Here is a 27,361-nt window from a genome sequence, read left to right as displayed (position 1 = left end):
CTACGATTCCTCCCTCTGAGCTGAGAGAGTTAACCTAGCGGGCCAGGGCGGTCTGGGCTGGGGGCCGCCCCCTGGCCCCCCTCCAGCCCGGCTCCAGTTACAGCTGCCGGTTGGGGAGGGTAGGGGTGGGGTGGGGCGGGGAGGGGAGACGGCTGAGGGCAGCGCGGCCAGCTCTGGGCCAGGGGGTCCAAAGTGCTCGGCCCCAGGGCACAGCCGGACGTTTGGGGCCTTCTTTCGGCAGGGGACAGCCTGACTGGGGTGAGCGTCCCCTGCCCCTCCCCTCCAGGCCTCACCCCTGGCCTGGCTGGGCCGCCTATTTTGGGAACAGGAGTGGCTTCCCAGGCAGGCCAGACCCAAGAGGAAGGGAGTGTGGTTGGGACGTTGGGGTTCTCCCAGGGGTGGAAGTGTGGGTGCAGCTCCTCCCTGCTCCTGCTGTGGCACGTGCACCCTGGCTGGGTGTGGGTTTTGGACACTCACGTGTGTAGGGTGTAGGTCGGGCTGCGTCATTGTTTGGGGGTGCAGAAGGCCCAGATAAGGAGTAACGTGTGCCTGGGTCTCCACCCCATGTCCTGCTCCAACCAGAAGTTTAGGGAGTGGGCGTCGTCTCCATTCCAGCCCCACTGTGTGTGTGTGCGCGCGTGTGTGCATGTGTGCGTGCGTTCCTGCCCCTGGCATCTGTCTTCTATCTCTCAGCCCCACTGGCTTGGGCTGCAGGTCACTCGCCTGGCGTTGTCCGTTCATGAAAGATGTCACCCAGAGGCAGGCAAAGGGGACGTTTTCCCTGTTCTCATCTCTTCCAGGAGAGGAGAAGGGGTGGCCTTTCCCACGGGGGCAGCCCATGGCAATGTGGCAGCCCAGCCTCACCCGGGCAGGGTTGTGCGTGACCCCCAAGGGGGGGGAGGAAGGCTGTTGCCATGGTGGCCTGTGCGAGGCAAATTCCTCCAGGGTGAAATGGGAGATATTTATACCCAGGGTCAGGCAGAGAGTGGGCCAGCGGCTGAGGGCAGGAGAGCTGGGATATTACGGACGCGGTGAGGCTGTGGTGTGTGGGCAGGTGGGCCCTTGGGCATGTCCTGGCTGCCTCTTCCCTGGCAGCGTGTCTGTCTCTCCACCTGGGTGGGGCAAGGCATCCAGGGTAGGCATGGGGAATCTGGGGCCTGCTGTGGGGACGGCCCTGGCCTGCGGGAGGTCCCTGTGGACTGTGTGTGTGTCTCACCCCTGTCCTTGCTGCTCTGTGACCCCCATGGTGTGGGTTGTTTTCGTGACGCTGTGTCCCAGTGAAGCAGGAGGGTGCCTCTGTTTCTCAGGGTGACCAACCTGGATGATGGACGCTTTTGAAATTAAGTCCCTGGACTGTCTCTGACTTAACAGAGACAGTCCCCTGAAGAGAGTTCAGGCCCCAAAGGTGGGGGAATGAGGGTACAGGTTTCCTGACCCTTGTTGTCCCCCAGGACAATGGCATCTCTCAGCCACATCTTGGTTCTTTGTGTGGGTCTCCTCGCCATGGTCAACGCAGGTGAGTCCGGGGAAGGCAGCCCACTACCCACTTCAGCCCCAAGGGTGGCAAGGGTAGGGGAAACCCTGCAAGAGAAACAAGTTGGAGACTCCAATCTGAACTGAGTCAGTTGAGGCACCAGGAAATTGGGGTCTCACGTGGGGTTCAGTCACAGGCTGGTATCTGGGGGAGGGGAGAGGATGCCCCAGGTCAGGCAAAGGTGGAGGGCGGGATGGAGGCCTGTGAATGACGGAATCAGAGACAACCTGTAATGAGACGGAGAGCTGAGGCAGTTAGGTGCCTGCTGCTCCACCCAGGACAGTGCAGCGGGGCAGCTAAGACCCAGAGAGGGTAGGCAGCCTGCTCAGGGTCCAGCAGTCCCCAGACTCTCGGCCCAGGAACGTAAAACCCCAAAAGGTCTCGTTATGCCCCTCCTTGTCCAGGATCCCAGGAAGCATCCGACCCTGATTTCTTTCTCTCTTTCCAGAAGCGCCACAGGAACACGACCCATTCACCTATGGTGAGGGAGGGAGGGGCACCTTTCTTTGGGAATTAGGGGGTGCTGGGCTGGGTTCGCCTGTCCTCTCCTCATTCCTCCCCTCCCCCCACCTCTCTCTGTTTCTGTCTCCATCTATCTCTAGACTCTCAGTGTTTATGTCTCTGTCATTCTCATTCTCTCTCTTTCTCTTGATCTGGCTCTCCGACTCTTTCTGTCTTGATCTCCCTCTGTCTCTGTCTCTCTGTTGGTCTCTATTTCATCCCTCTCTGTATCTCTGAATCTTTCTCCTTCTACCTCTTAGTATCTTATGGCTCATCCTCTGCTGCCACCTGCCTTTCTCCTCTCCCTGATCCTCACCATCATCCTTCCCTACTCCCTTGTCTCCTCCCTCCTCCTTGCCTTGCCCACCTCCTCCCCTCCCTTTTCTTTACATCCTCTCTTCTCCCTGATCCCCCTTCTCCCACATCTCTCCCTACTCCTCTCATTGATTTCCTTTCCTCTTCCCCACCCTTCCTCCTTGCCCCTTCCTCCCCATTCTGCCCCTCTACTATCCTTCCTCCTCCCCTCCCTGCATTCACGCTCCTCCTTGCTGCCCACAGACTACCAATCCCTGCGGATCGGAGGCCTCATTATCGCCGGGATCCTTTTCATCCTGGGCATACTCATCATCTTGAGTGAGTACCCCTACCCAGACTCCAGTCGCGAATCTGCGGGTGTCTGTCCCAACCCCGTCCAGTCCCCGCTCCGCCTCCAACCCCGCCCCTATCAGAGCCCTTGGCCCCCGCCCTTATTTCTGCCCCCCACCGGCCTCACGCCCTCGGCTCCGCCCCTGTTTATGCCCCTCCCCTATCGCAGCTCTAGGCCCCGCCCCTTCTACTCCGCCCTCGGCCCCGCCCCCGCTTCTATCACCGCCCCCGGGCCCGCCCCGTTTACGGCCCCGCCCTCGGCCCCGCCCCTGTTTCTGCCCCTCCCTTTTCCCTGCCCTAGGCTCCGCCCTGCCCCTTCTACTCCTCCCTCGGGCCAGCCGCGTCTCTATTGCAGGCCCAGCACCCCCCTGTCCCTGCCCCACCCTTATCCCCCCCGCCGCTCCAGCCCTGGCGAGCGCGAGCTCTGGCTCGCTGTGCCGCGTAGAGCGTAATCTCAGCGCACTCCTCCCCACGCCCCCACCCACAGGCAGAAGATGCCGGTGCAAATTCAACCAGCAGCAGAGGTAAGAAGCCTCTCTGGGCTCTCACTCATCTACTCCCGCTCTGAAGGAGCACTGGAGGTGAGGCCGGAAGTCCACTCAATCCAGAGCCAGAGAGACCCCTCGGCAAATATGTATCAAGCACCTACTACGTGTCCAGCCCCAAGCCAGGCCTTGGGACCAAGCCACGAATTAACTGCCCTCCCTGCCTGGCTGAGCGTCCGGCCCAGTGGGGGCGGTGGCGATGGGCTCCAACAGACCCACAAATATAAAATCACGAAGCGCCGTAAGTGCTGTGAAAGAAAGAGCCGCGGCGAAATGAGATCACCTCACTTGGCGGCCCAGTTTAGCTCGGAGTCCTGTTTCTAGCTCTCTGATTCATCCTTAAATAAAAATGTAAAGCCCAGGCAATGTATGAATACCTTGTCGGTATTAAGATACTTGTAGATGTTATTATAAATAAAGGTAGTATTTATTGGGTGTGTCCCACGTGCAGGATGCTGTTTCATGATGTGTTATTTACCCCTCACACCATATCTATAAGGCAGGTGCTTTTATTAACCTCATTTTACAGATGAGGAAACCAAGGCACAGGAAGGTGGTCACACGCCCCAAATCGCTCAACTGCAAGATGAAGGCTCTAGGTTTCTAACCTAGGCCGTCTCCAGGCAATCTGCCCTCAAGTCGCTTTGGCTATACCTCCTTTCCAAATTCGAGTTCCTTCTCCAGCACTCGGGGAGGTACTCTCTGTTACCGGCCTGGAGCGCCTCCTGCCAAACACTTAAACTGCTCCTGGGTGCACTGGATTTTCTGGCGGCCCGGAACCTGCTCCTCGCCCATCTCTGGGTCTCAGTACACAAGTCTGTGAAATGGGGGCTGCACTGGGGTTTCCCGGGTGTAGCTGCCTCTCTCCTTTTCCATCCCCAATTCCTTCTGCATCTCTTTTCTCAGGACTGGGGAACCGGATGAAGAGGAGGGAACTTTCCGCAGCTCAATCCGCCGTGAGTTTGGGGAGACTTCGGGTGTTTGGGGATGCAAGCTGGTTCCAAGAACCCCTTTCCTGGTCCTCCGTGGGCGCGTGGAGCGGGGGGCTTGATCTGAAACCCGAGGTCGGGGAGTTGCCCTGCTGTGCTCCCACCTTCCAGAGGAGCTGGGGTGCCCCTCCTGCTATCCGAACTCTATGTGTTCCCCCTTAGGTCTGTCCACCCGCAGGCGGTAGAGACACCTGGTGCGATGGAAGCCAGCCAGGTCCTGCAGCTCTGACTAGGCTGGAGGGGGGAGGGGGGGAGGAGGAGGGGGCGAAGGGCTGGGATAGGGGGCTTGGAGGGCTCTCCTGCCTCTTACCCTTTTCACCCACACAGAATTCCCCTGGCACCTGACGCCTCCCACCCACCTTCCGCGCGCCCACCTCCATCTGGACTGTCCTCTTTCCCAGCCCTGCCCCCACAGACTCCCGTCTGCCGCTCAGATTTCCAATAAAACGTGCTTTTCTGTCTTGACAGAGCGGTGTGGATCTGTCAGTCCCTTCGCGCGGAAAGCCTGGGCGCCCCCTTGGCCCCGGCAGAGGGCGCCCCCACCCTTGGGGAAAGGGCGGGGACGTCGGCAGTGGGCGGGGGCGGGGGCGGGGGTGGCCGGGACGGGGGCGGGCTCTCCGGGCCCCCATTGGCTACGGCCCCCTCCACACCAGGGCTCCCCCCATCTCCCCCCGACAACAGTCCGTCCCGGTTCCAGCTGCTGCAGCCGCGCCTTCACCGCCTCGGCATCCAGCCGACCCCTGCTCCGGCTTGGCATGGCGACCCCGACCCAGGTCACCACAAAGGGTGAGCGTCGCCTGGGGAGAGGGCGCAGGGGGGGCTCCGGGATCTTAGAGCTTAGGAGAGAGGATCTGGGGAGATTCCAGTACTGGAAGGGGAGGGGAATGGGGAAGGAGATGTCCCTTCCTACCATGGGCGGAGGCCCCTGCAGTGCACCCATTGGCACCCCTCCAGGCCTCTTGGACACCTTCTCCCGGTGGTGTCGTTCCTGTGCGGGACCCGTGGTTGGAGAGCGGCAGTCCCCGGAGAAAGGATGCTCGGACCGGTAGCTATAGCAACCGGGTGGCTGGTCCAGCACAGCGGTGGTAGTGGACTCGAAGAGATGGGCTTCGAAGGTGGGAGCGGGTGGATCTGCAGCCACAGAGGTTCTCGCAGATTTCAGGAGGGTAAGGGGAGGGGGTCCATATGCCTCTTTTTTTCCTAGTGCTGGCACCTACGGTGGGTGTTTCCTGAAATCTCTGACAGGCAGGTTCAGTGGGAAGCAGGGAGAAAGAGGGAAAGATAGGAGCTGGAGGAAGTGAGAGAGAGACAGAGAGAGACAGAGAGCAAGAGAGAGGGAGACCGAAAGGAATACAAAAAGAGACTGACAGAGAGCCTGAAAGAGATACAGACTGAGAGATGGAGGGACTGAGGCAACTATGGAGGGAGGCATAAAGACACAGAGGGGGAGAGAGAGAGAGATGGCCCCACAGTGTGAGAGGGAAATGGAAAAGAGAAGGGGGGGTGGCACAGGGTGGGGCCCGTACCACTGCAGTGAGCCCCCATGGGCAGGGATGGGTGTCAGGACCCTCCTTCCCGGCCCACATTCGGGGTGTTGTCTGGTCCGAAAGGTGCACTTGGGTGCGCACACAGATGCCCCTCTCTACCTCCATCGCCCACACAGATATTCACATTTCACACCATTAGCCCAATTATGCACCCCCGAAATACTGACCCCCCCAACAGCCCCCTTTCTTGAGCCTGCTTCTGCAGATGGGCAAGGGGAAGGATGCTTCCACGGTGGGGGAGAGGTGGGCAAGGGAGGGTCTCTTGCGCTGAGAGCAGGGCCAGGGGAGAGGCCAGCGGTGCTGAGGAACCTCTGGCAAGTGAAGGGAACCCCAATTCCACTCTGATCTCTCCTCCCCTGCCCGCTTTCCTGGGAGGTGGGGGCTGCTGCACTGAGCCATATCTGCAGAATTTGAAGCAGGGCGGGGGGGTGGGGGTGGGGGGGCGGCTGCAGAGGCTGGAAGCCACCCTAGGGAGAGGGGGCAGGGCTGAGGCAGCAAGCCTGGCGGGAGCCTAGTGCTTCCTTTCGCGGAGATGGTGGTTAGCAAGATCGATGGCAGCAGACAGGCAGAGGTGGGAGGACAGATGCCTCCACCTCCCCACACCCTTTCTCCAGTCACAGCAGGAGAGGGGACCACAGGTCTTGGGAAACCCCGGGGGAGGAAATGCATGTTGCCTGTTGCAAACCACTTAATGAAATTAATTAATGAATGAATGGATTGTTTGGGGGCGGGGGATGGCTCCCGCATCCCCCCATCCCCCACCCCATCAGAGAGCAGGAGGGTGTGTTGGGGAGAGACAGAAAGAAGATGCAGGAGCACAGCTGGGCCTGGGTCCCTATCCCTAAGAAGGACCCTCCGCTTGGCCAGAAGCCAGTCCTGCAGAGGCAACAACAGGAGGTACAAAGGGAGCAGAGGCAGTCAAGTTTGGCCCCAGAGTTAGAAACCCAACCCCCAAGTCCCACACAGGACCCTATCCAGCCTGGGGTACCCAGACCCATCAACTCTCTTCACCTCTCAAGATGCCCCAGTTGCCATAGTAACCACCTCCTTCCTGATGTCTCCTTGGCAACTGGCCAGGAGTGGTGCACATTCCTTCTCCTGCCTCCTGGCTCCACCCTTAGCTCAATCTCGTCCTGAGGACCCAGATTGCTGGGGCAGCAGAGACCAGAAGAGGAACTTCTGCATGGAGCAAGGAGCACCCAGGGAGGAACCAAAGAGGACTCTGGGGCAGGCGCTCACCCTCTGGGCTTCTGTGATGGTTTGGGGAGGCAGGATGTGTGGAAGCACAGGAGACAAAAGCAGGATAATTCAACTGCTCCACCTCTGATGCAGTCTCCCTGCAGCCTAGTAGGAGCTCATTCATTCATTCATCCATCCATTCATTCATTCTAGAAAACTTCTTTGAAAAACTTTATAAATGCCAGGATTAACAGTAGAGATGAATCCAATAAATTTACTCTCCATCTGGTGAGGGAGCTAAGACAGAGCACAGATGGCTCTAAAATGTTTCCCCATCTTGACGCTTATGAGTACCACCTTCATGATTTCTGCCCTGTCCAAATGTTCCCCACACTGATATTTATTTAACATTTTTCCTTCAAAGAATTAACTTTTAAAAAACTTTGTTAGCTTTATTTTATACTGCCACCACAAATGGAAAATCAGGAATTTTTTTTTTTTTTGGTCTTACACTGAAGGCAAGTATTAAAATGATCTTAAACAGGTGACTTCACTTTTCTGAGCCTCAGTGTTCCTCTTTTGTGGAATGAGGATGAAGATAGCGCCTATATCAGAGAGCTGCTGTGAAGATAACTGTGTTAATATCTGTAAAGTGCTTAGAAGAGAGCCTGGCATGGACTCAGTGCCATCAAATGCTGCCTAGATAAATAAATAAAGGAGAAAAGCAAATAACGTCATAACAGTCTATTTAGATATTGTTGCCTGCTGAAGGCCCTGAACCCAAGGCCTGTTTCATCTTGGGAGATTAACAAGGGTTGGAAAGTGTAGCGTCACATCAGCTCCTATTTAAGACTTGCTCTTTGAAGATTGGACAGGGAACTGAGAAGGGTGAACTTACACACTGTGAGTCAGTGCTAATCAGGGTCTTGCCTGGGTGCCACCTGCATGAGTCAGTTTAAACGAGAGTATACTGTGGTAACAAAAAATCTCAGTGGCTTCTCACAATGAAGGTAGATTTCTCATTTAGACTACATGGCCACCACAGGTCAACTGGGGGGTGTCTACTCACCAAAGAAAACTGGAGAAGCCACGATCTTGAGCATTCGTATCACCAGGCCAAAGGCAAAAGAGAGCTCTTGCGCGGGCACTTAAATGCTGCAGAGTTCATTGGCCTGAATTAGTCATATGTCCCCCTTCCCAACCTCAAGGTAGCCAACCTTCCTGAGCCTGGATAGGGGAAGAACATTAATGACAACATCTGGCATCTCCCTGGCACTCCTGATACCCCACCCCCACCCCCACTCCCCTAGTGGTGCTTGTTTTGCAGAATCGTGCTCTAATCAAGGCAGAGTGTACTAAAAGCTGTCAGAGGAATTAGGGAAGCATCAGGGTGGGTTTCTTGAATGGGAAGGATGTTCTGAGCTCTCCTGAAGGGGAATATAGTTTGAGACAGGGAGGTGGGAGTTGGGGAAAAGTAAATCCACAGACACACAGACACACACACGTTTTATCCACATGTTAACGTTTTTGAAATCAGAGTGAGTCTTCCAATGGATGAGTATGTTTTATGTGGTACAGCTACACACATATGCGTGCATATACACACACACTGGGAAAGTTATTACAAAGTCAATTTTGAATCTTTAAATTGATGTCTGAGAAATAAGTAATATAGGATATATATATATATAATATAGCATGATATAATATAATATAAAATTTTGGACATCTCTGCTCTGCTGGGTTTGGTGTCAGGAGCAAGTGGATGAGAGCCGTAGCCACAGTGCCTGCCTTTTGGGGCTCTCAGATGGCTGAGAAGTTTCAGGGAGTGTTCAGGGGAAGCTGATACACTCAGCAGTCCACCCAGCAGTGGGATTGGAGTCTCAGCATCGTATGCAAACGGGAGTATATATGTGTATTTCAGGAAATGAGTCCATGCTTGCGTTAGACCTCCACGGGGGGCTAGGACCAGGACCGCCATGTATGGTTAGGTAGGTTGTACACTGTACAAGGGAAGGTATCGACCAATGGAATGAGTGGGGGCTGGAATCCAGCCTATGCTCCTCTCTTTAAGCTCTGTGTCTGGCCATGAGGCCATGATGGCCATGAGGCCATCATCCAGAGCAAGACGTCTCATTATCTGATTTCTACACAGAAACCACTGGACCAGTGGCCCCATCAGGATCCTCAAAAATGTTAAGAAGCTCATTGTTGAAGTTTTTTTCCCCTCTCTTTCTTTCTCTGCCTCCTTGCCACAGTTCCTCAGGAACCTGACCCATTTTACTACGGTGAGTGGCAGATGCTGTGCTGAGGGTACCCTGGGGCTGGATGGAGGGGTGGCTCTAGATCCCCATGGGTCACTGCTGAAGTGGCTTCAGCTATGGCTACACGCTACGTGCTGGCCCACTGGCCATGTGACCATGTGGATATAATTCACATCAGCTGGGCTCATGGAGGGCCGAGTCAGACTTGGGGAGGGGGTACCCTCTGTGGACCCTCTTTAGGCTTCAGCAGCACTCTGGGCTGGTGCACTGGGATCATCAGAGAAGCAAACAACTCTGACACCAGGCTGTCGGGATTTGAATCCTGGATTATCCACTCACTAGCTGTGTGGCCTTGAGCAAGAAACTTTGCCTCTCTGGGCCCTTCTGTAAATAAAGAATAGTAATGGTTCCTACCTATAAGGACTGTGGGAAAGAGTTACTCGGATGATATCATTAAATCTTCCCCACAGCACTGAAGCTCAAAAAATGACTCCAGGTCTAGCAGAACTGACCCCAGTTCTCCCTCTAAATACCCTCCTGCCCTCTCCCATTGCTCACTCATACCGCTTCTCCATACGCCAAGTTCTTTCCTGCCTCAGGGCCTTTGCACTTACTGTTCCCTCTGCCAGAATACTCTTCCTCTAGCTCTCCACACAGCTCCTTTTTCTTCTTCAGGCCTCAGATCAAATAATGACTGTCTACTAGGAGAAGCCCTCCTGACTCCCCAGCAAGAGGGGCCACACCCACATCTAGCCATGGTCACATGACTGAGGTTTTTGGTTTTCTTTTGTTTATCACAATATGAACGACAACTCCCTGAGGGCAGGGGCCTGGGCTGCTGCTGGTACGGAGTGGTTGCTTTATAAATTAATATTTTTATAAATGTTTACTACAGCATACTAGACAAGAATAATTCTTATGAAGGAAAATAAAAGAAAGAATGAGATTAGGAAATGTTGAGGAGAGCATGGAAAATTCTAAATGAGACAGTCAGAGAATGTGTCACTGACATTTGAATAAAGCCCAGAAGTTGGTAAGGGAGGGCTATTTGGGGGAGGAGCTTTCAGGCAGAGGGCCCAGCAAGTGCAAAAGCCCTGAGGTAGGACCAAGCCTGATAGGCTTCAGGAACTGCAGGGAGACTGGTGTGCCTGGAGTAGGGGATTGAGGAGGAGAGTGGAGTGGGATGAGCTCTGAGAAGGGATAGGAACTAGATGGTACAGGGCCTCATGGGCTGTGGGGAGGACTTTGGCTTTTCCTCGTAATGCAGTGGAAGTTGGAGGGGGTGGAGTGCTGTGCTCTGAACTCAGGAAGACCCTGAGCAGACTCAGGTGTTAACAGGATCCCTATGGCTGGAGGGTTGAGTAGGGGGATGGGTGACAGAGAGACCACAGAGAAGGCTGTTTGATGAAAAATATACATATATATATATATATATATATATATATATATGCAATAGAGGAAGTTCATATCTTTATCTATATCTATGGCCAAACAATCCAGAGAAGGGTAAGAGAAGGGTAAAGAGGAGAGGTTAAGGGGAGCGCCCAACGCCCAAGGCCATGCACTTGATGCTCACGTTGACCTACTGGAGGAGCCTGCAGCCTTGAACCCAGGCCAAGGCTCCGGGGGAGCTGAGGTGCTGCCCCCACTTTGATGTCCTCCCATATCTTCCCCAGACTATGACACTGTCCAGACCGTGGGCATGACTCTGGCCACCATATTGTTCCTGCTGGGCATCCTCATCATCATCAGTAAGTGTGACCCCTTCTTGGGCTCCAAAGCCCTGGGCACCTGCAGTTCCCCTGCTGGCTTTTGTCCAGACCCTTATGTCCTGTCTCCTTGTTCTGTTCTGTCTCTGTCCTAACAGGCAAGAAGATGAAGTGCAGGAAGGCGGACTCCAGGTCTGAGAGGTCCGGCAGCAGTGGGGAGAGACGGGGAGGGGTGGGAGCGGCCTGGGGCGCAGGGGGGCTGCCAAACAAAAGGGCCCCCGGGGCCTGCCAGGTGCTTCCCAGAAAGCCTGCGCAACTGAGCCTGTTTATGCTTTTCTCTCTCATCTTTGCTTCCACAGCCCAACATGCAAATCCTGTAAGTCGGAGCTTCCCTCCTCAGGTGAGGGTGTGAAAGGGTGTGGTTCTGGGAAGATGGGTGGGAGCAGGGAGGGGAGTCAGAGGGGAAACTGCACTGGATGGCCCTAAGAATGGGGCCACCAACGATGGAGCTGAGACCCTGCCGATCAAACGTTAAAACATGAAGTTAGCGGGATGTGAAATGTCCTCAAGGGTCCTTGAAACAGCCCAGAAACAAGTACCTAATCTCATAAAAGCAAGGATGAACTAATTCCCCAGATGAGAAAGCCACAGCCTGTGGAGAGAGGGGTCCACATGGGAAAAGGATATTGGCAGTCAGAATGAAGGCAGAGTTGAGCACTAGAGAAGGCAGGAAGATAGAATGTTTTCCAGACTTTAGTGTTCAGTTGGGAAGATCTAGGATGAAATGACTGAGAAAAAGGGAGGAAGGAAGGAAGGAAGGAAGGCTTGTGAATAATTGTATCAAAAAACAAAAAGAGAGACATATAGAATACAGGTTTTAAAAATTGATATTGGAGAGCTTCCCTGGTGGCGCAGTGGTTGAGAGTCCGCCTGCCTGTGCAGGGGACCCGGGTTCGTGCCCCGGTCCGGGAGGATCCCAACATGCTGCAGAGCGGCTGCGCCCGTGAGCCATGGCCTCTGAGCCTGCGCGTCAGGAGCCTGTGCTCCACAACGGGAGAGGCCGCGACACTGAGAGGCCCGCGTACAGCAAAAAAAAAAAAAAAAAAAAATTGATATTGGAAAAGAGACAATAGAGGAGAGAATATGAGTGTGAGGATGGAAAGATGGAAAGTATAGGATAAAGAGTGAAGAGAATGGGGGTGTAAGAGGAGGTGAAGGGTGCAGGAGGGGATAGAGGAAGAGGGGGAAGGAGTCCCTAGAAGGGGTGGAGAATGGAGGAGGAGGGTGGAATGTGGGAGGGGGTGGGGTGAAGGGGGGGTGGAGGGGGGAGGGGGTGGAGTGAGGAGGAGGGGGAGAGTGAGTGCAGGTGGATAGATGTAGGATGTAGGAAGGGGGATAAGCATGTAGATGAAAGATTGTGACTCCTTGGGGGTGTTAATTTTAATTATGTAAAAATATCTCGACCTGTTTTTAGTGGAACTGTGTCCTTTCCAGGGACTTTTAAAAAATCAGAGATGGGAAACTCTGCCTCTTATAAAGTTTTTAGAACTAAAAAAATGGGCCTTGGGGTACTCCATATTTGGAGGATTTGATGTGGAATTTCATGTGTTTAGTTTCATGTTTATTTAATGAGATTTAAGAACATTAATGGGTCACTTTGTGGATGATGGGGGGGTACGGTTGGCCTGGGTACCTGGCCACAGTCTAAGAATATGTACAGAATTCTCACCCATTCCACTTGAATGATGGGCCCAAGTGGGTGGGAGACATAGGAATCCCTGTTGTACCCAAATGTCCCAGAGGTGGTGTGCTGGAAAGGAATGGGGGTATAGGAGGACGCTGGGAGCATGGGAGAGGGTTGGAGACTCCTTTTCTGGTGGGGGGACACCACAGAAAAGCCCAGGCTGGGCCAGGGGTCTTCGGCCTCATCACAGATGTGTTCCTCTCATGACAGTGTCCTGTGGGACAGGACAAAAGCCCCAAAGGTGTCCCTCTATGGACCAGATATTAGGATGCAGGGAGGCAAGACAACTTCCCAGGGCTAGCTCTAGGGTGACAGTCTGGAGATCTGACTTCCATGAAGGGGGCCTGGCAGTGTGTGGTGGGGGGCTGCCTGCACCCCTCTTGCTGCCCACTGGAGCTCCATGGCTCTCTCTCTCTCTCACTCCCTCTCACCCCAGCCCCTGGAGGTGGCGGCGTGTAGACCAGCCCTGGGCACCTCCACTACTGTCCCTGCCTGATTGCGGGAGCCTGAGGACCAGGTGGAGGCGGTGGGGACCCCAGCCTTGCCCAGGGAGCGCTCCCCTGAATGAGCCGTCCCACCTACTCCAAGGCTGGAGCCGCTGCACCTCCCCAGGCCTTGGCAATTACGACCCCCCAAAGAGCCCGTCTGCATCCCAGACCCAGGGACTCAGGCCTGCAGCTCCTGGGGTCCCGGGAGCCCACCCTCAGCCCCCCACAATCCCTGTGTGCTGCTCCCCGGCACCTCCCTGCTCCCCGCACCCTCAGCGTCTGTGTCTTGAGCTTAATAAACGCGCATTTGGTTTTCCCCTGTTCTGTCTGTGTGCTCTCATCTGTGGGGGCCAAACTGGGGAGGGGACAAAGCTGAAGCTGGGGAGCTGTCTCCCCCATCCCCAGATTTTCCCCCTTCCTCTCCTTCCCCTCCCGCAGCGCCACAGTGGCCGCCTTCTCTCTCAGAGCCCCTCAAGCTTCCCTTCCCTCCCTCAGCGCCACCGCCCCCAGCTGCCCCTTCCCTTCTCATCCCCAGACCCCAGAGTAGACCCCTCCCCCGCTCTCCCTCCCTCCCCACAGGAGCCCCACCCCGCCCAGACCTGCCCGCCCTGCTGTTCCCCACCCCCACCCTCCCCTAGGCCGGGGGGTTGGAGGCCTCCGCCCAGCCTCTCACCCCAGCCCCCCCATAGCCCTCAACGTCTCCCCCTCCTGCTCCCACCCCGGGCTCTGAAGCCAGGAAACCCAAGAGGAAATGACTGAGCCCGTCTCGGTCCCCGCCCGCCAGCGCTCCCCTGGCCACACCCTCCGCCTGGACTCAGCCACTGCAGCTGCCCTCTCCGCACGAGGCTGCCGGCGGCTCGGGACCACCAGCTCTGACGTGAGTCTCTCCTCCGATCTTCCTCCGTCCGCTCCCCTCTGCCCAGGGGCCGGGCTCAGGTGGGTAGAGAGCGATCTTCTTGGCGCCTCTCCGCGCCCCCCCCCATGCATGCTCCCTGTCCCTCCGGCTCCCCAGTACCTCCGCGTGCGGCATTGCTTCTCTCCTCCTGCCTCAGTCTCCCCAGCTCGCCTCCATCCCTCTCACCCTCCCAGATCTGCCCAGCATCCTGCTCTATTGTCCCTGCAGGGAGGCCCCTAACACCAGCTCACTTTTTCCTCTGAGATCAGGAGCACATTACTCACTCTTCCTCTTTCCCCCTCCTAGCTGACTCCTCTGCTCTGAGGACTGCCCCGGAGGGAGGGACCGAGGTCCTCAGATCTCCTCCGGTGCCCCAGATCCCTCCCCTCGCCCTGCACGGTCAGTCCTGCCCAGCCCTTGAGTGCTTCTCTGCCTCAGCCCCATGCAGTGGCTGCTACTTGAAGCCTGCTTTAGTCTGATGCTTCTTGTTTTCTTTGGGGACCTGCAGAGGGAAAGAGGGAGTGACTGCTGGCGATCCCCACTTCTGAGACCCTCCCCCTGGCCCTCCTTCCCGCAGCCAAAGACCCTGGCAGGGGTCTCTGAAGCCAGAGGTGCCTGCTCAGGGTAAGGAAGGGGGCTGCAGGGTCCCCGCGGGTTGCCCTGGGCCTGCCTCACTGACATCATGGCTGACCCCCGCTCTGGCTTGCTCTAGATGTCGCCCTTTGGTCGTCTGTGTCTCCTGGTCTTCGTTGGCCTGATTCTCCCCGCCAGAGGTAAGGCCCAGCCCTGACTCCACCCTGCTGCAGAGCCCTCAGCCCCGCTCCGGGTGCATGTGTTGCTGGGTGGACGGCTGGTGAATTTGGACGCTCTGTCCTGTGTCCTCAGTCCTCTCCTGAGCTGGCACCAGGAAGTGGGGGCCCCAATAAGGGGGCCAAGGTTACACCCTGTTTAGGTACCTCAGACCTGGGTGGCCGCTTCCAACGAGTCTGGCCAGGGCCTGTCCTGCTGAGCATCCTCCATTTCACCTCCAAGAAGGACTCAACGGAGTTTGATTTGGCGGGGAGGTGGGTGTCGGTTTCCTACTTGGCAGCCAGGAACACCGGACTCACAGCAGAGCAGCTCCCTGGGATCCCCGGGTGATATATGATTAGGGAAAAGGGTGAGCTGGGGCCAGTCCAGGAGTTGGAGATGTCTCACCCTTACCTGAGAAGTGTTTTCTGAAGGCAGTCCCTGTGGGGGGCCTTTGCAGGCGCTTTCTACATGACAGGTGCTTGTTTCAGCTCCAGCTCTACTCTGTGATGCTGTTGTCATGACCATTTTACAGATGAGGAAACTGAGGCCCAGTGAAGGAAAGTGCCCTGTGCCAGAGGCTAGTGAGTGGAGGGGCTGGGCTACAACCCTGGAACCCAGAGCAAACTCTGCACTGAAGCTGCCCCATTTCTCTTTGATAAAATGGGTTTCCTGTGTTCATTCAGTCATTCAACAAGCGTTCACTGAGCAGATCCTATTCTAGGCACTGGGGAAACAGCAATTGCATAAAACAGGAGCTCACATTCTAGTTGGAAAGACACACAGTAACTGACACATCAGTAAATTATATAGTATGCTAGAAGGTGAAAAGTGCTATAGAGAAAAACAGAGGAGAGAAATGAGGATTGTTTAAATAGGGTGATCAGGTAAGACCTCACCAGAAGGTGACATTTGGGCAGACACTTGAAGGAGAGGAGGGAACAAGCCAAGCAGGTATGTAAGGAACGAGTGCTGTCTGGAGAATGTGAGTGACAGCAGGCAGGCCAGGGTTCAGGTTCGGGTTTGGGTTAGGGTTAGGGTGGGAAGGGGCAGGGTGGTAAGAGGAGAGGTCAGAGAGGTGACAGGGGACCGGGTGGAGGGGGGACTTATGGGCCAGGTGAGGACTTTGGCTCTTACTAGGAGTGAGATGCAGCCAGAGGAGGGCCCTGATCTGACTCAGGGGTTCACAGGCTTCCTCTGGCTGTGTGTGGGGAGCAGACTGTAGGGGCGGGATGGGAGCAGGGACACCAGGGAGGAGGTTGTGTGATGGTCCAGGAGGGAGAGCATGGAGGCTGGGCCAGGGTGGGGGACAGTGGCTCTATCCAGCACTGACTGCATGTTAAGCAGTGCGGGAGACCTCCATCTCATTTCACCCTCTCTACAGTCCTGAGTAGTAGATTCAAGTATTATCCCCACTTTGCAGATGAGGCAGCCGAGGCTCAGAGAGGGGCTTCACTTGCTCCGGGACACACAGCAAGGAAGTTATTGGGAACAGATTTTGAGATCAGGGCCCTGGCTGAGTCTAGCACCTGGGCTCCTAGGCTAAACTGCCTCTCTCACCCCACAAGGATGGGTAGGGAGAGGCAGCTGCAGGTAGGGTGCTGGGGTATTAGCATTTCTTAAAACACTTCCACCAAAGCTGATCACACATCTGTCTGCTGCTCCGCCAGCAGACAGGGCTTCCTGGTTATCCCCCAAAGTTTCAGGAGGGAGGGCGGGGTAGGGGTTTCGGTGAGAGAAGGGGGACCAGAGGCTCCTCCCTGAATTCTCATCCTTGATTTCCCAGGACAGACATTGGAGGAGGCCACCTCCGTTACTCTAGCAGACCCAGTCACTGAGAACGTTCATGCCCTGACTCCAGCCCCAGGTGAGGAAAGAGGGACAGGTCTGTCAAGATCCTGTCATTGCAAATAACAATGGCAACAAACATCTCAAACTTGGACCAAACGGGATTGTTTGGATTTGTGTAATTGAAAAGTCCAGGGGTAAACCTTCAGGCATGGCTCCGTCTAGGCTCAGATTATGCTATCAGGAACGTGGCTCCATCTTCTGGTTCTGTTTTCTCTGTGGTGGCTTCATTTTCAGGCAGATTCTCCTCTTATGGAGCAAAGATGGCCCATAGAGACCTGGAGCTTCTATCCTACCTGCTAAGAATCCAGAGGAAAGAGAATTTCCCCTTCCCCAATCCAGCAGATGCCCCAGAGCTGAGTGTCAGTGACCAGGCTCAGGTCACACACCCACCTGTGAGCGGATCATTGTGGCCACAGGCATAGAAAACTCATTGGCCAGACCCGGGTCTTGTGTTTAACTTCCAACAGGGCTGGTGCCAGGCCTGTTGAACCAAGTGGACTGACAGTCAGGGAAGGATGGTTCCCCAAAGGAAGTTCAGGGGGCTCTTACCAGACGCGGGTGGGTGTTGAGTAGGGGAAAAGACATCTGTGGGAGGGGAGGGCCTGAGGCCAGGGAGATACTGGCATCCCATTTGGGCAGTTAGCAAATGGCTGGATTAATTCGTTTCCATGACATCAAATTTGAGTTGCTATGGAAATCCCCCTGTACCTCCATCCATGCACCTTCTCTGCATCTTCTCTCTTTTCTCTTCCTGTTTCCGGACTCCAGACACCGTCCAACCAGAACTCCAGCCCACTCCTCAGACTTCAACCCTGCAGGCTGGTAATGAGTTGGGCAGGGGCAGAGGGTGGGGAGGTGGGCCTGGGACAGACATTGTTGCCCCTCTTCCTCTGACACTCTGGGTCCTTGATTACCCATTTCAGTCCCCCAGTGCTGAATCCCCAGGTTTACTTTGTCGTGGGGCAGCCAGCTAACTCCATTCACTTCTTGTAAAAATTGTTTGAAATCATGAAAAATAACATGCCTATAGAAAAATATAAAAACCATAAGTGTACAACTTAAATTACTCTAAGTTGAACCCATGTAACCATCAGCCAGGTCAAGGAATAGAGCTTTGCAGACACCCCAGAAACTCCCTGTATGCCAACCCCTTCATTTTCTTCCTTTTATCTCTTTATCTTTTTCCTTTTTTGAATTTTCAAATCATTTCTTTCACCCTTTCTTGGAATATAACATCATTCAAAAAGTGTTCACCAGTTTTGTCCATTACTGTTTAGTGGTACCTAAACACGTTCTCCTTGGAAATAAAAAGAATATTGCAGGTAAGATGAAATCCCTTCATCCACTCCCCATTCTCATTCTCTTCTCCCTCTCTGAGAGGTCCCCACCGTTAGCGTTATATTGGGAGTAGTTCCCCAGTGATACTGCATCACGTGTATTAACTGGGGAAAACATACTAATTGGGAGGTGTCGTTGTGGGAGCTTAAGGGTACTGTATGACTGTTGTTCAGCAACTTGCTTTTTTTCCCCCATGCAATAATGTGTTTGGAAGCTCTTCCCACAGTCCTATAGAAGCATCCATGTGGGTCTTTTTCACTGCGTGGCATTCTGCAGGGTGCCGGTGCACAGCTGATGAAGCCATGCCCATCTTGATGAACATATTGGTTGCTTCCAGTGCTTCTTGTTGCTTGCAGTGCCGCAATGAGCAAGCCTGTCCCCTCCTCCTTGAGCACGTATAGCACAAATTAAGTGCCGGTCATGGTTCTAAATATTTCACCCTCATTCACTCATTCAATCCTCACACAAACCCTCTGAGATAGAAATGAGCATTAGCTTCGCTTTACAGGAGGCTCAGAGTAACTCACCCAAGGTGTCACCGAAAGTCAGTGACACGGCTAGGATGAGGGTCCAGGAACCTGGCTGTAAAGTTTACCCACGACACGGTGGGGCAAAGGCACACTGATTTGCCCTGCCACCAGCGGCGTGTGAGAGAGTCCCCCTCTCTCATCCCCACAGCAGCACTTGTACATGGATGTCTTTGATTTTTGCCAACTTGAGGAGGGGAGAGGGCCCCTTGCTGCTTTCTGCAGGTCCCTGATTCGCTTCTTTCTTACCCTCCCCTCCTTTCTCTTCCGACCTGAGTAGAAGCAACCCCGAACCAGATGGAGATCCACACCCAGCAACCGACGGAAATGGATGTGCTTCTAACACCAGGTCCGGGGACAGACAAGAGCAGCACGCAAGGTAGAGCCTGGGACTAGAACAGCAACATATGAGTTGTGTTTAATTCTCCATCTAGGTCGGCATTTCCCTGAGTACGTTTCTCAGAGCACCTGTTTGGGGAATTAATACATTTTTCAAAAAAATTTTCTCGGTTTGCGGTCAAAGGTATTCGGGAAACTCTGAGTTAAAGTTAAACACGTTTCTATCTGGCAGGACTTCTCGGAGTCGTAATAAAGCTTGTTTGTAGCAGACATCCCAAGAGGGAGCATCTAGTTTGCAGCGTTTTCCAAACTTGGTAGACTCAGGAACCCTCTTTATTCAGATCCCTTCGAAGGGCTGGTGCGGGAAATGTACCTGTAGGTGTTTCCTTGGTGTAGATCTTCTTAATGTTAGAGCAGGAGCTGTTCAGTTGCAAAACTCGGAAAACCCAACTGGAAAAAAAAAAAAAAGGATGTATTAGCGATATACGCTCTGTAAAGTACAGAGGCACCAATTTCAGGCACAGCTGGGCTCAAGCACTGTCATCATGACTGACTTGCTTCCTCTCTCAGCTCTGTTTTCTTCATTCTCAAGCGGCTTTTCCCCTCTTAGTGACAAAGGTGGTCCCGTAGCTCTAAGTTTAGGCTACAAACTCAGCAGCTAGAGTGCATCTCTAGCTGAAAGGCCTAGAGTTGACTCTCATTGGCCCAGCTGGGGTTATGTGCCTATGTCTGACCAATGGGAGCCTGGGAAATGAACAGCTCTGACTGGTCAGGCCCTGAGTCTGTGCCCCATGTCTGATCTGCATAGACCAAGAGTCAGGGAAGAGGTGGCTCCCCTCAGGACAAGGGAGTTAATGTTACCAGAGGCGTGGGAAAGGGGGGATGAGCAAAAATAAAGGTAATAGGGGGTCTCTAATGCCTGTGTGATGATCCATATTTGAGAGGCAGCCCCCACTGGAAAGTACTATAGGTTAGGCCACTCCCAGGCTGAGTTGCACGCATGGTTGCTCAGACTGGGCACTGCACAAGAGCACTACCTAGAAGGTCACACCATTCTGCTTGTAGATTTTTTTATCATTGTTACAACTTCCCAGTGATGGCAGTAAAGCATCTCATTCTGAAAGAATCTGTCTATTAAAACAATTTTACAACAGATGGAAATACGGTGTCTTGGGGAAGGGAGCTTATTTTATTTTGTACAACAGTGGGGTTTGGGGGTGTAGCAGCTGTTTCCGCATTTTCCAAATGAGAAAACATCTTCACATCTCCGGATTCACTCACTCTGAGTCCTTGCTGACCTGGGTTACCCTATGTGGTATTCCTTGTTCCTGGTTGTACGTGATGGAAATTCAACTGGGTCGAGGGGGGTCAAGGAGCCAAGTGGTAAAAGGCACTGCTGAGCCCAGCACCCCCAGAGCCTCTCTCCCTTCTTCATCTTTGTCTCTCTTGCCCTGGAGCTTGTTTTCCACCTGGCAAGGAGATGGCCAGCTCAGAACCTCCGTCACCTAGCGTCCACTCAAAAGCCCTACTTGGAATTTGAAAGGTAGGGAAAGGTGAGACTGGGTCACATGCTCCCCCTTGTGGCTGGGTTACAACAGGAGACCCAGATGGTCTGGGGAAGCAGGAACATTTCCCCCCAAAGAAAGGGGACTGTTGCCAGAAGAAGGGAGGAGTGAGAGCCAGGTAGACAATAGCAACAACGTGCTAAGGGTTTGCTCCATGCGGGACACACTGTGCTAAGCTTTCACGTGGTCACTCGTTCACTGCTGACAGCTACTCTATGTGGGAGGAGCTGTCAGTACCCCATTTTACAGGGAAGGGAACTGAGGCCCAGAGAGGTTACTTGGCTGGCCCTAGGCCACACAGTGCAAAGTGGCAGAACCAGAATTTGAGCCCAGGTTCCCACACACCGGAGTGGCCGGGGTGAGGGCCGGGGGGCGGGGCATGAGCACCACATACCACTGAGGCTGTGTTTTATTACATGTCCTGTGGTCCCTCCATCTTTACCCTGGATCTGGCTCATCCCTTTTCTTGGAAGAACTTTTCCTGAACATCTCGTAATCGGTTCCTATTTAGGGAACGAGGTGCTGAGGCTGGCCTGGGGAGCCAGGTCATGAGGCAGCTTCTCTGCATGCTGACTTCACACCGGGGCATCAGGCAGGGATGGCCGCCTCACTGAGGACATTTCTCAGTGCCAGAGCGGCAGGTCTTCCCTTGGGTATTGAATTTTTTTTTTTTAAAGAGAGGAACCCGCTGGTGTTTCTGGTCTGGGAGCAGAGGCAAAATTCAACGTGTTTTCTAACAAGCATCTCCAGGCTCTGTAACTGGGTCAGGGTTCTGGAGACCCCTGTGTGGCTCTGACAGATGTGACCCTTTATTCCTGATCACGGGGTGGTCCGGGAGGTCCTAGGAGAGGAGCCAGGGGTTCCTCGGGAGTCGGAGCTGTTGGTCCTAATCGGGGGGTGCAGGCTTATTGCAGTATTTCCATACCTGCCACTCCTGGCTGCCTCTGTGGGTGGGAGGCGGGGATACCTGGCCTGTGCCCTGAAGGTAGGCGTGGGAGAGGGGCTTCTCCCAGACGCAGACGTTCAGTTGTCTTTTGTTTCCCTCCACGGCTCACTCCTGCCCTCCACCATCTTCTGGCCACTCTCTCTGCTGATCCCACTCAAGGCCCCACGCCCCCCAAGACTCAACTCCCACGCAAAAACGCCAGGACGGACCCCGCCCTCAGGCAGACTGGTCAGTAGCTCCCTTCCCAGACTGGACACAGGCTATTTCCTACTCACTGTGTGTTTTTAGCGCCTCAGTACTGCCCAGCACAGAATAGTGCTCAGTAAACAGGGGTCGGGCGAATACCTGACTTCAGGGCTGGTGTTCTTGTGGGTGGGCACAGGGTAGACACACAAGAAATGTCTGAATAGATGAATGAATGCATAAGTGAGTGCTGCATGCCGACGACCCCCAAACCCAACGGCTTATAATGACAATCATTTAGGGACTTGCCTGGTGGGCCAGGGGTTAAGACTTGGCGCTCCCCACGCAGGGGGCCAAGTTGAATCCCTGGTCAGGGAACTAGTTCCCACATGCCACAACTAAAAGAGCCCACGTGTCGCAGCTAAAAGAGCCTGCATGCCACAGTAAAGATCACACATGCTGCAACTAAGACCGGACGCAGCCAAAAAAAAAAAAAAAGACAACCATGTATGTAGCTCTCAAGTTTGCAGCTTAGAAGTTTAATCTGGGCTTGGCTGGGTGCTTCTCTGGTCTCAGCTGGACTTACCTGTGCACTGGAGATCAGGTTGGGGTCAGCAGGGAGCTCAGTTTGCAGGGGCACCCTGATTCTTCCGCTCCCGGTCTTATCTTCCACTTCCTGTCCAGCCAACCCCAGTGAACAGATGGAAATCCTACACCCACGGGTCATATAGAGAGTTCATTCGTTCATTCAAGCAATATTCATTGAGCATTTATGGTGTGCTGGGCACTGCTCTAGGTGCCAGGGGTACAGCAGCGAATGAGACAGACAAAAATCTCTTCCCTAATGAAGGAAACGTTTTCATGGGGAGAGAGAGACAATACATAAGAATCATAATAACTATATATGAGGTGGTTTTAAGCTGCTGTCAAGAAAAACGAAGCAAAAAAGGAATAAAAAAGAAAAATGAAGCAGGGTTAGGGTGAGAGAACGACTGGAGAGTATTTTCTGTAAAGGGCCAGGGAGACCTCACTGAGAAGGAGCTGAGGGGGAGCCATGTGGCCATCTGGGGAAGGGAGCTTCAGGCAGCAGGAGCAGCCAGTGCAAAGGCCCTGGGGTGAGAAAGGGTCTGCATGGTCACCAGCGGGGGTGGGGGGGTGGGGATGGAGCCCAGTAAGTGAGGGGGCAAGTGAGGAGAAAAGGTTAGAGGTGAAGGGAACCAGACTGTGTGCTGAGTAAGGACTTCAGTTTTGCTCTAAGTGCACCAAGGCTGAAACCCAGGTGTCTCTGCTCTGACTCTGACTCTCACTCACCGATTCACTCCACAAACCTTTGCTCCCTTCTGTCCCCTCCAGGTTCAAGCGAGGACGACCCCTTCTCCTATGGTAAGTTACCCATGGGAGGCTGTGGGGAGAGGAGGGTGCAGGCCCCTCTCGCCACACGCTTCCATTTGTCTCTCTGCAGATGAGGGCACCCTCCGGAAACGGGGCCTGCTGGTGGCAGCCGTGCTGTTCATCACCGGCATCGTCATCCTCACCAGTGAGAACGGGGGTTGGGGGGGAGGGGCATCAGGACTGGGAGGGAGGAGGCCTTGGCTTGGACTCTGACGGAGGGTAGGTTCTTGAAGACCCCTGAGCAAGGTTGTTTTAAAGGAGGCGTATCCATATAAGCGTCCCCAGAGTTCAGTGGCTTAAGATGATAACCATTTACTGAGTTCTCAATTCCGCAATTTGGAAACTTAGGCTGGGCTCAGCTGGATGGTTCTTCTGGTTGCAGCTGGATTTATTCACGTGTCTGAGGTCAGCCGCGGGTCAGCAGGGAGCTCTGCTTCTGTGGGCACCTCAGTTCTTCACCTGGTGGTCTTCTCCAGCAGGCTAGCCTGCGCTTGTTCACACAGCGGTGGCAGGGGAATGCGATGGTGCAGCTCCCCAGGATTAGCAATAGCGGGAAGCTTTGATGGCCCCGGGCTGCATGAGTGAGGAGAGGTAATGGCTGCGCCAGGGCCTGATGAGAGATGGAAGTGGAGGAGGGGGCCCCAGGCAGGAACTGTGGCTTCAGAGAGAGGTTTCCAGCCGTGCCTCCTGGGAAGCCCACCGGGAGGGAGCGGGGCAGGGGTCGAGGGGATCGGATACCTCAGCCTCTCTCTCCTCCTGCCCTCCTCTCTCCCTCCAGGGCCTGTGGGCTGCGGCCTCTCGAGTCAGCCTCCCAGGGCCCAGTGTCGAGCAGGGAAGGGGGGCAAAGGGAGATTAACAAGTGGAGAAACTAATTTTTTAAGAAGTTTAAAAAATGTTACAGATTAAGGGGCTTCCCTGGTGGCGCAGGGGTTGAGAGTCCGCCTGCCGATGCAGGGGACACGGGTTCGTGCCCCGGTCTGGGAAGATCCCACATGCCGTGGAGCAGCTGGGCCCGTGAGCCATGGCCGCTGAGCCTGCGCGTCCGGAGCCTGTGCTCTGCAACGGGAGAGGCCACAACAGTGAAAAGACCACGTACCGCAAAAAAAAAAAAAAGTTACAGATTAAGTAAAACACGAGGGCAACCAGTTTGCAAGCTCTCAGTTAAGCTGTACAACCCACGCCAAGTTTTATGAGTGACCTCTCTTGTCCAACTTCCTCATCAGGAAAATGGGCACAGCCTCAGCTTTTTGCTTTAAGGTGGGAGACGGAACACTGATAGAATTAAAAAGAGATCGCTGATGCGTGTCTGATCCTGTTGAATCAGGGAGTCAAGCACTGTTGCCTCAGTTGTTCAACTTGTGCTTATAGATCCTGACTTAGTGCCAGACCCTGTTCTCTCCCCTGTGGGAAAAGTGAGGCTCAGAGAGTTGAGAAGTTTGTCCAAGGTCACACAGCACAGAAAAATCAGGGAATGACTGGACCCAGGTCTGTGTGAGGGCAGAGCCTATATGTTAGCTCTGGGGCCATAAACTGTTCCAGTGACATTTGTGAGCACCTACTCTGTGCCCAGCCTGTGCTGTGATGCTGGGGGCCCTGGTCCCCACCCTCGGAGAACTCACAGCTGGTGGGGGGATGACAATAAACAGCTCAACACATTAATGAACAGAGTGGAGCAGAGGTACAGAAAAAGAGAATTACCAGGAGGAAAATAAAGATGGATTGAGAAGGACGGGGAGAGGTACTCCCTCTAAAGAGGTAAAATCAGAATGGATTCTGATAAGGAAGATGATTTTAAAAAACAGGTAGAGGGAGCAGCAAGTGCAAAGTCCCAGACGCAGGAATGAGCTTAGCGTGTTGCAATAACCACGGGAAGAGGCTAGGGTGGCTGGGGCAGTGTGAGCGGGAGAGGGGTAGGAGGTGAGTCTAGAGGGACAGGGAGGTGTAGGTAAGGGTGGCAGCCAGGAGATGGGAGAGGGCTGTTTTCTGAAGTCCCCTTTGTTTTCTAAGATCCCCCTCATTTGCTTTGGCCCAGCCCCCTGGCCTTCCTGCTCTCCCTTAACCCCACCTGTCTACTTCTGCCTCAGGGCCTTTGCATTGACTGTGCCTTATGCCTGGAACACCCTTCCTCCATATGTCCATGTGGCTCCCCCCTCACCTCCTCATTGAGGCCCCTCTAGTCACTGCCATGAGGATGCCCTCAGCTCCTGGGTCTCCCTGCATCCTTCCTTGTTTTATTTTTCTTCCCAGCATGCATCACTGTCTGACACATCACTGTATGTGCCCTTGACTTAGTTCTTTTTCTCATTGTCGGTCTCCCCCACTAGAAAGCTCTACTAGGGCAGGGATTTTATCCATTCTTGCTCCCAACTGTGTTCCCAGTGCCTAGGTCACTGCCTGGCACAGAGTAGCTGCACAGTAAATGTTTGCTGAACACATGAATGACACAGAAGCTAGGGCTCCTCTGCGTAGGGGTGGGGGGAGGTCCCCCCTGCGGACCTTTGCACCAGCTCTTCCCCCGTCAGCTTCTTGTCACTTGCTCAGAGTTGCCTTGGAGCCTCCCGAGGGGAGGCTCGTCCTCCGGCACCCAGATCACCGCAATAATCGATATTGTTCCAACTCATGACTGAACCATTTCCTTCACCTACAGGTGGCAAGTGTAGGCAGTTGCCCCGGTTATGCCGGAGTCATGACAGATGAGTCCGTTGGAAGTGGGGGCTGATGACGCGATGGGCACCCCGAGACTGAGCCCCCGCCGGCTCACCGTGCCTGGCCTCCTCCCTCCCCTCGAAGGACCTACAGACTACTCAACAAAGCCCAGCCTGAGAGGTAGGACGTGGATGGAGCCAGAGCCGGAACTGGTGGCCTGAGCCCCCTACTCTCCCAGCCCTGCCCTCCCTGAAGGCTGACTGGCTCCCCATTTATCCATTCTGTTCCGACAAGAAGTAAAGCACTGTGGTCTTTGCGCCATGGTCTCTGATCATTCCTGACCGGGGAGTGGAAGAAAGCAGCAGTGGCTGGGGCAGGGACCCCAGGAGTAAAGTGAGGGAGTCACGGACTCCAAAGCCAAGCTGGGGGCCGCAGTGAACGAAGCCAGCCTGGGTGAGGTGGGAAGGATGCGGGCAGGGGCGGGCCACAGGGGAATCTGGCCAATGGGAGGGTCAGTGTTGGATTCCACCCATGGCAGATCGAGACCCCTGGCCTGGTCCTTGTGCAGAGCCTGGTGTCCAAAGCCAGCTCACCCCTGACACTGAGAGGCAACACTGCTAACCGGGCAAACACAGAGGGAGGGCCCAGGCCCACGGTGACCCTCTTTTTTCCCACTCTGGGTCCCTCAGCATATGAGTGTGGACACCCCACCCTGCACATCCAAGGTCCATCCACACCCCTGGTTGCCTCTTGGTCTTAGGGCTGTGCCCACAAAGAAAGCCACGCAGGCCCTGGAGTGGGCTCAGAGTAGCCTGGGTGGGGAATTCCAGGGTCCTGGGGGCCCAGAGCATGGCTGAGAAGGGGCACAGGCTCCTGAAAGCCCTTAGGTTCTGCAGCCCGTGGGGAGGGACTCAACCAGATGAGGTGGGAGCAGGCCCTCTGAAGTGCAGGGCCTGGGGTGGGGACCTCCGCTCAGGGTCAAGGGTCGTCATGCCGAAGCCAAGAGACAAGGTCCTGTTCAAGGCGGTTGCATAACAATGTTTCACAAACTTCAGGTCATAGCCTGTTCCCGGGGTTACAAAATCAATCTAGTGGGCTGTGAGTAGCATTAAAGAAAAAAAAGAAAAAGAAGTAATAAAACAGAAAATAAAATATCAGAATATATCACAAATAATATGACATTGTAGATAGATTCTTTTCTCAATTTTTGCCCCATTTTTATCCCACCTGTATTATTATTCATTTTTTAAGAGAAGAACACCCTTTTTAACTTAAATAAATATATTTAAAAAGGCATAGTGAGGGGGCCTTCCCTGGTGGCCCAGTGGTTAAAACTCCACACTTCCACTGCAGGGGGCACAGGTTAGATCCCTGGCCTAGAGAACTAAGATCCTGCATGCTGCATGGCGTGGCCAAAATAACCCCCCCCCAAAAAAGGCACAATGATATATGGAAAACCAATACTGCTTCATATAAATAGAAGATAGCCAAAAAGATAAATTCAATGAAACAAATACATATATTTTATGCAATATATTGTATATGTGACATATATTATGTATAATATATGTATACTATCTATGTGATATACATCATACATGATATATATATAATATACATATGGGGGGATACTAAAAATATTTTTTGATTGGCACTCCCCACCTACGAATCAGAACAGATACTTAACCAATCAGGAGGGAATATCATTCATATATATATATATATATATATATATATATATATAT

The 27,361-nt window shown here is 54.0% G+C and overlaps 2 protein-coding genes and 1 pseudogene across 15 annotated transcripts; 2 read left to right on the top strand and 1 right to left on the bottom strand.

Annotated features, from left to right (window-relative positions):
• LOC137215519 (uncharacterized) lies at nt 1–843 on the bottom strand (annotated as a pseudogene).
• Nucleotides 100–13,467, top strand: LOC137215254 (uncharacterized). 5 transcript variants are annotated; one of them, XM_067720251.1, is made up of 12 exons: nt 100–258; nt 1,452–1,516; nt 1,983–2,015; nt 2,594–2,668; nt 3,168–3,204; nt 4,132–4,181; nt 4,542–5,000; nt 9,199–9,228; nt 10,881–10,955; nt 11,072–11,114; nt 11,273–11,313; nt 13,094–13,467. In XM_067720251.1, the coding sequence occupies exons 2-12, from the start codon at nt 1,456–1,458 to the stop codon at nt 13,114–13,116; spliced, it is 927 nt and encodes a 308-aa protein (XP_067576352.1). In that variant the 5' UTR covers nt 100–258; nt 1,452–1,455; the 3' UTR covers nt 13,117–13,467. The 5 variants fall into 5 exon arrangements, with proteins under 5 accessions (XP_067576352.1, XP_067576351.1, XP_067576353.1 ...); XM_067720250.1 differs by lacking the exon at nt 100–258 and adding an exon at nt 780–1,031; XM_067720252.1 differs by lacking the exon at nt 100–258 and adding an exon at nt 780–1,054.
• Nucleotides 13,468–13,820: 353 nt separating this feature from the next.
• On the top strand, nt 13,821–25,932 carry FXYD5 (FXYD domain containing ion transport regulator 5). Of its 10 annotated transcripts, XM_067720359.1 has the most exons (11): nt 13,930–14,081; nt 14,347–14,439; nt 14,549–14,664; nt 14,753–14,813; nt 16,616–16,696; nt 17,449–17,502; nt 18,826–18,924; nt 21,555–21,623; nt 22,932–22,961; nt 23,041–23,115; nt 25,618–25,932. In XM_067720359.1, exons 4-11 carry the CDS (start codon nt 14,753–14,755, stop codon nt 25,665–25,667), a joined length of 519 nt encoding a protein of 172 aa, XP_067576460.1. In that variant the 5' UTR covers nt 13,930–14,081; nt 14,347–14,439; nt 14,549–14,664; the 3' UTR covers nt 25,668–25,932. The 10 variants fall into 10 exon arrangements, with proteins under 10 accessions (XP_067576457.1, XP_067576454.1, XP_067576455.1 ...); XM_067720357.1 differs by lacking the exon at nt 14,347–14,439 and having other exon boundaries at nt 13,923–14,081; XM_067720358.1 differs by lacking the exon at nt 14,347–14,439 and having other exon boundaries at nt 13,924–14,022.
• The last annotated feature ends 1,429 nt before the right edge of the window (nt 25,933–27,361 follow it).

This window comes from Pseudorca crassidens, chromosome 20 (genome assembly GCF_039906515.1).
Source record: "Pseudorca crassidens isolate mPseCra1 chromosome 20, mPseCra1.hap1, whole genome shotgun sequence".
Lineage (NCBI taxonomy): Eukaryota > Metazoa > Chordata > Mammalia > Artiodactyla > Delphinidae > Pseudorca > Pseudorca crassidens.
This window is presented reverse-complemented; position numbering and strand designations above follow the sequence as displayed.

Coding starts and splice junctions, on each gene's coding strand:
- LOC137215254 (XM_067720250.1), top strand. CDS start 952: ATGGGAGATATTTATACCCAGGGTCAGGCAGAGAGTGGGCCAGCGGCT. Junction 3,205..4,131: donor AAATTCAACCAGCAGCAGAG/GTAAGAAGCCTC, acceptor CTCTTTTCTCAG/GACTGGGGAACCGGATGAAG. Junction 5,001..9,198: donor GACCCAGGTCACCACAAAGG/GTGAGCGTCGCC, acceptor TCCTTGCCACAG/TTCCTCAGGAACCTGACCCA.
- FXYD5 (XM_067720352.1), top strand. CDS start 13,897: ATGACTGAGCCCGTCTCGGTCCCCGCCCGCCAGCGCTCCCCTGGCCAC. Junction 14,023..14,752: donor TCGGGACCACCAGCTCTGAC/GTGAGTCTCTCC, acceptor GGCTTGCTCTAG/ATGTCGCCCTTTGGTCGTCT. Junction 14,814..16,615: donor CCTGATTCTCCCCGCCAGAG/GTAAGGCCCAGC, acceptor TTGATTTCCCAG/GACAGACATTGGAGGAGGCC.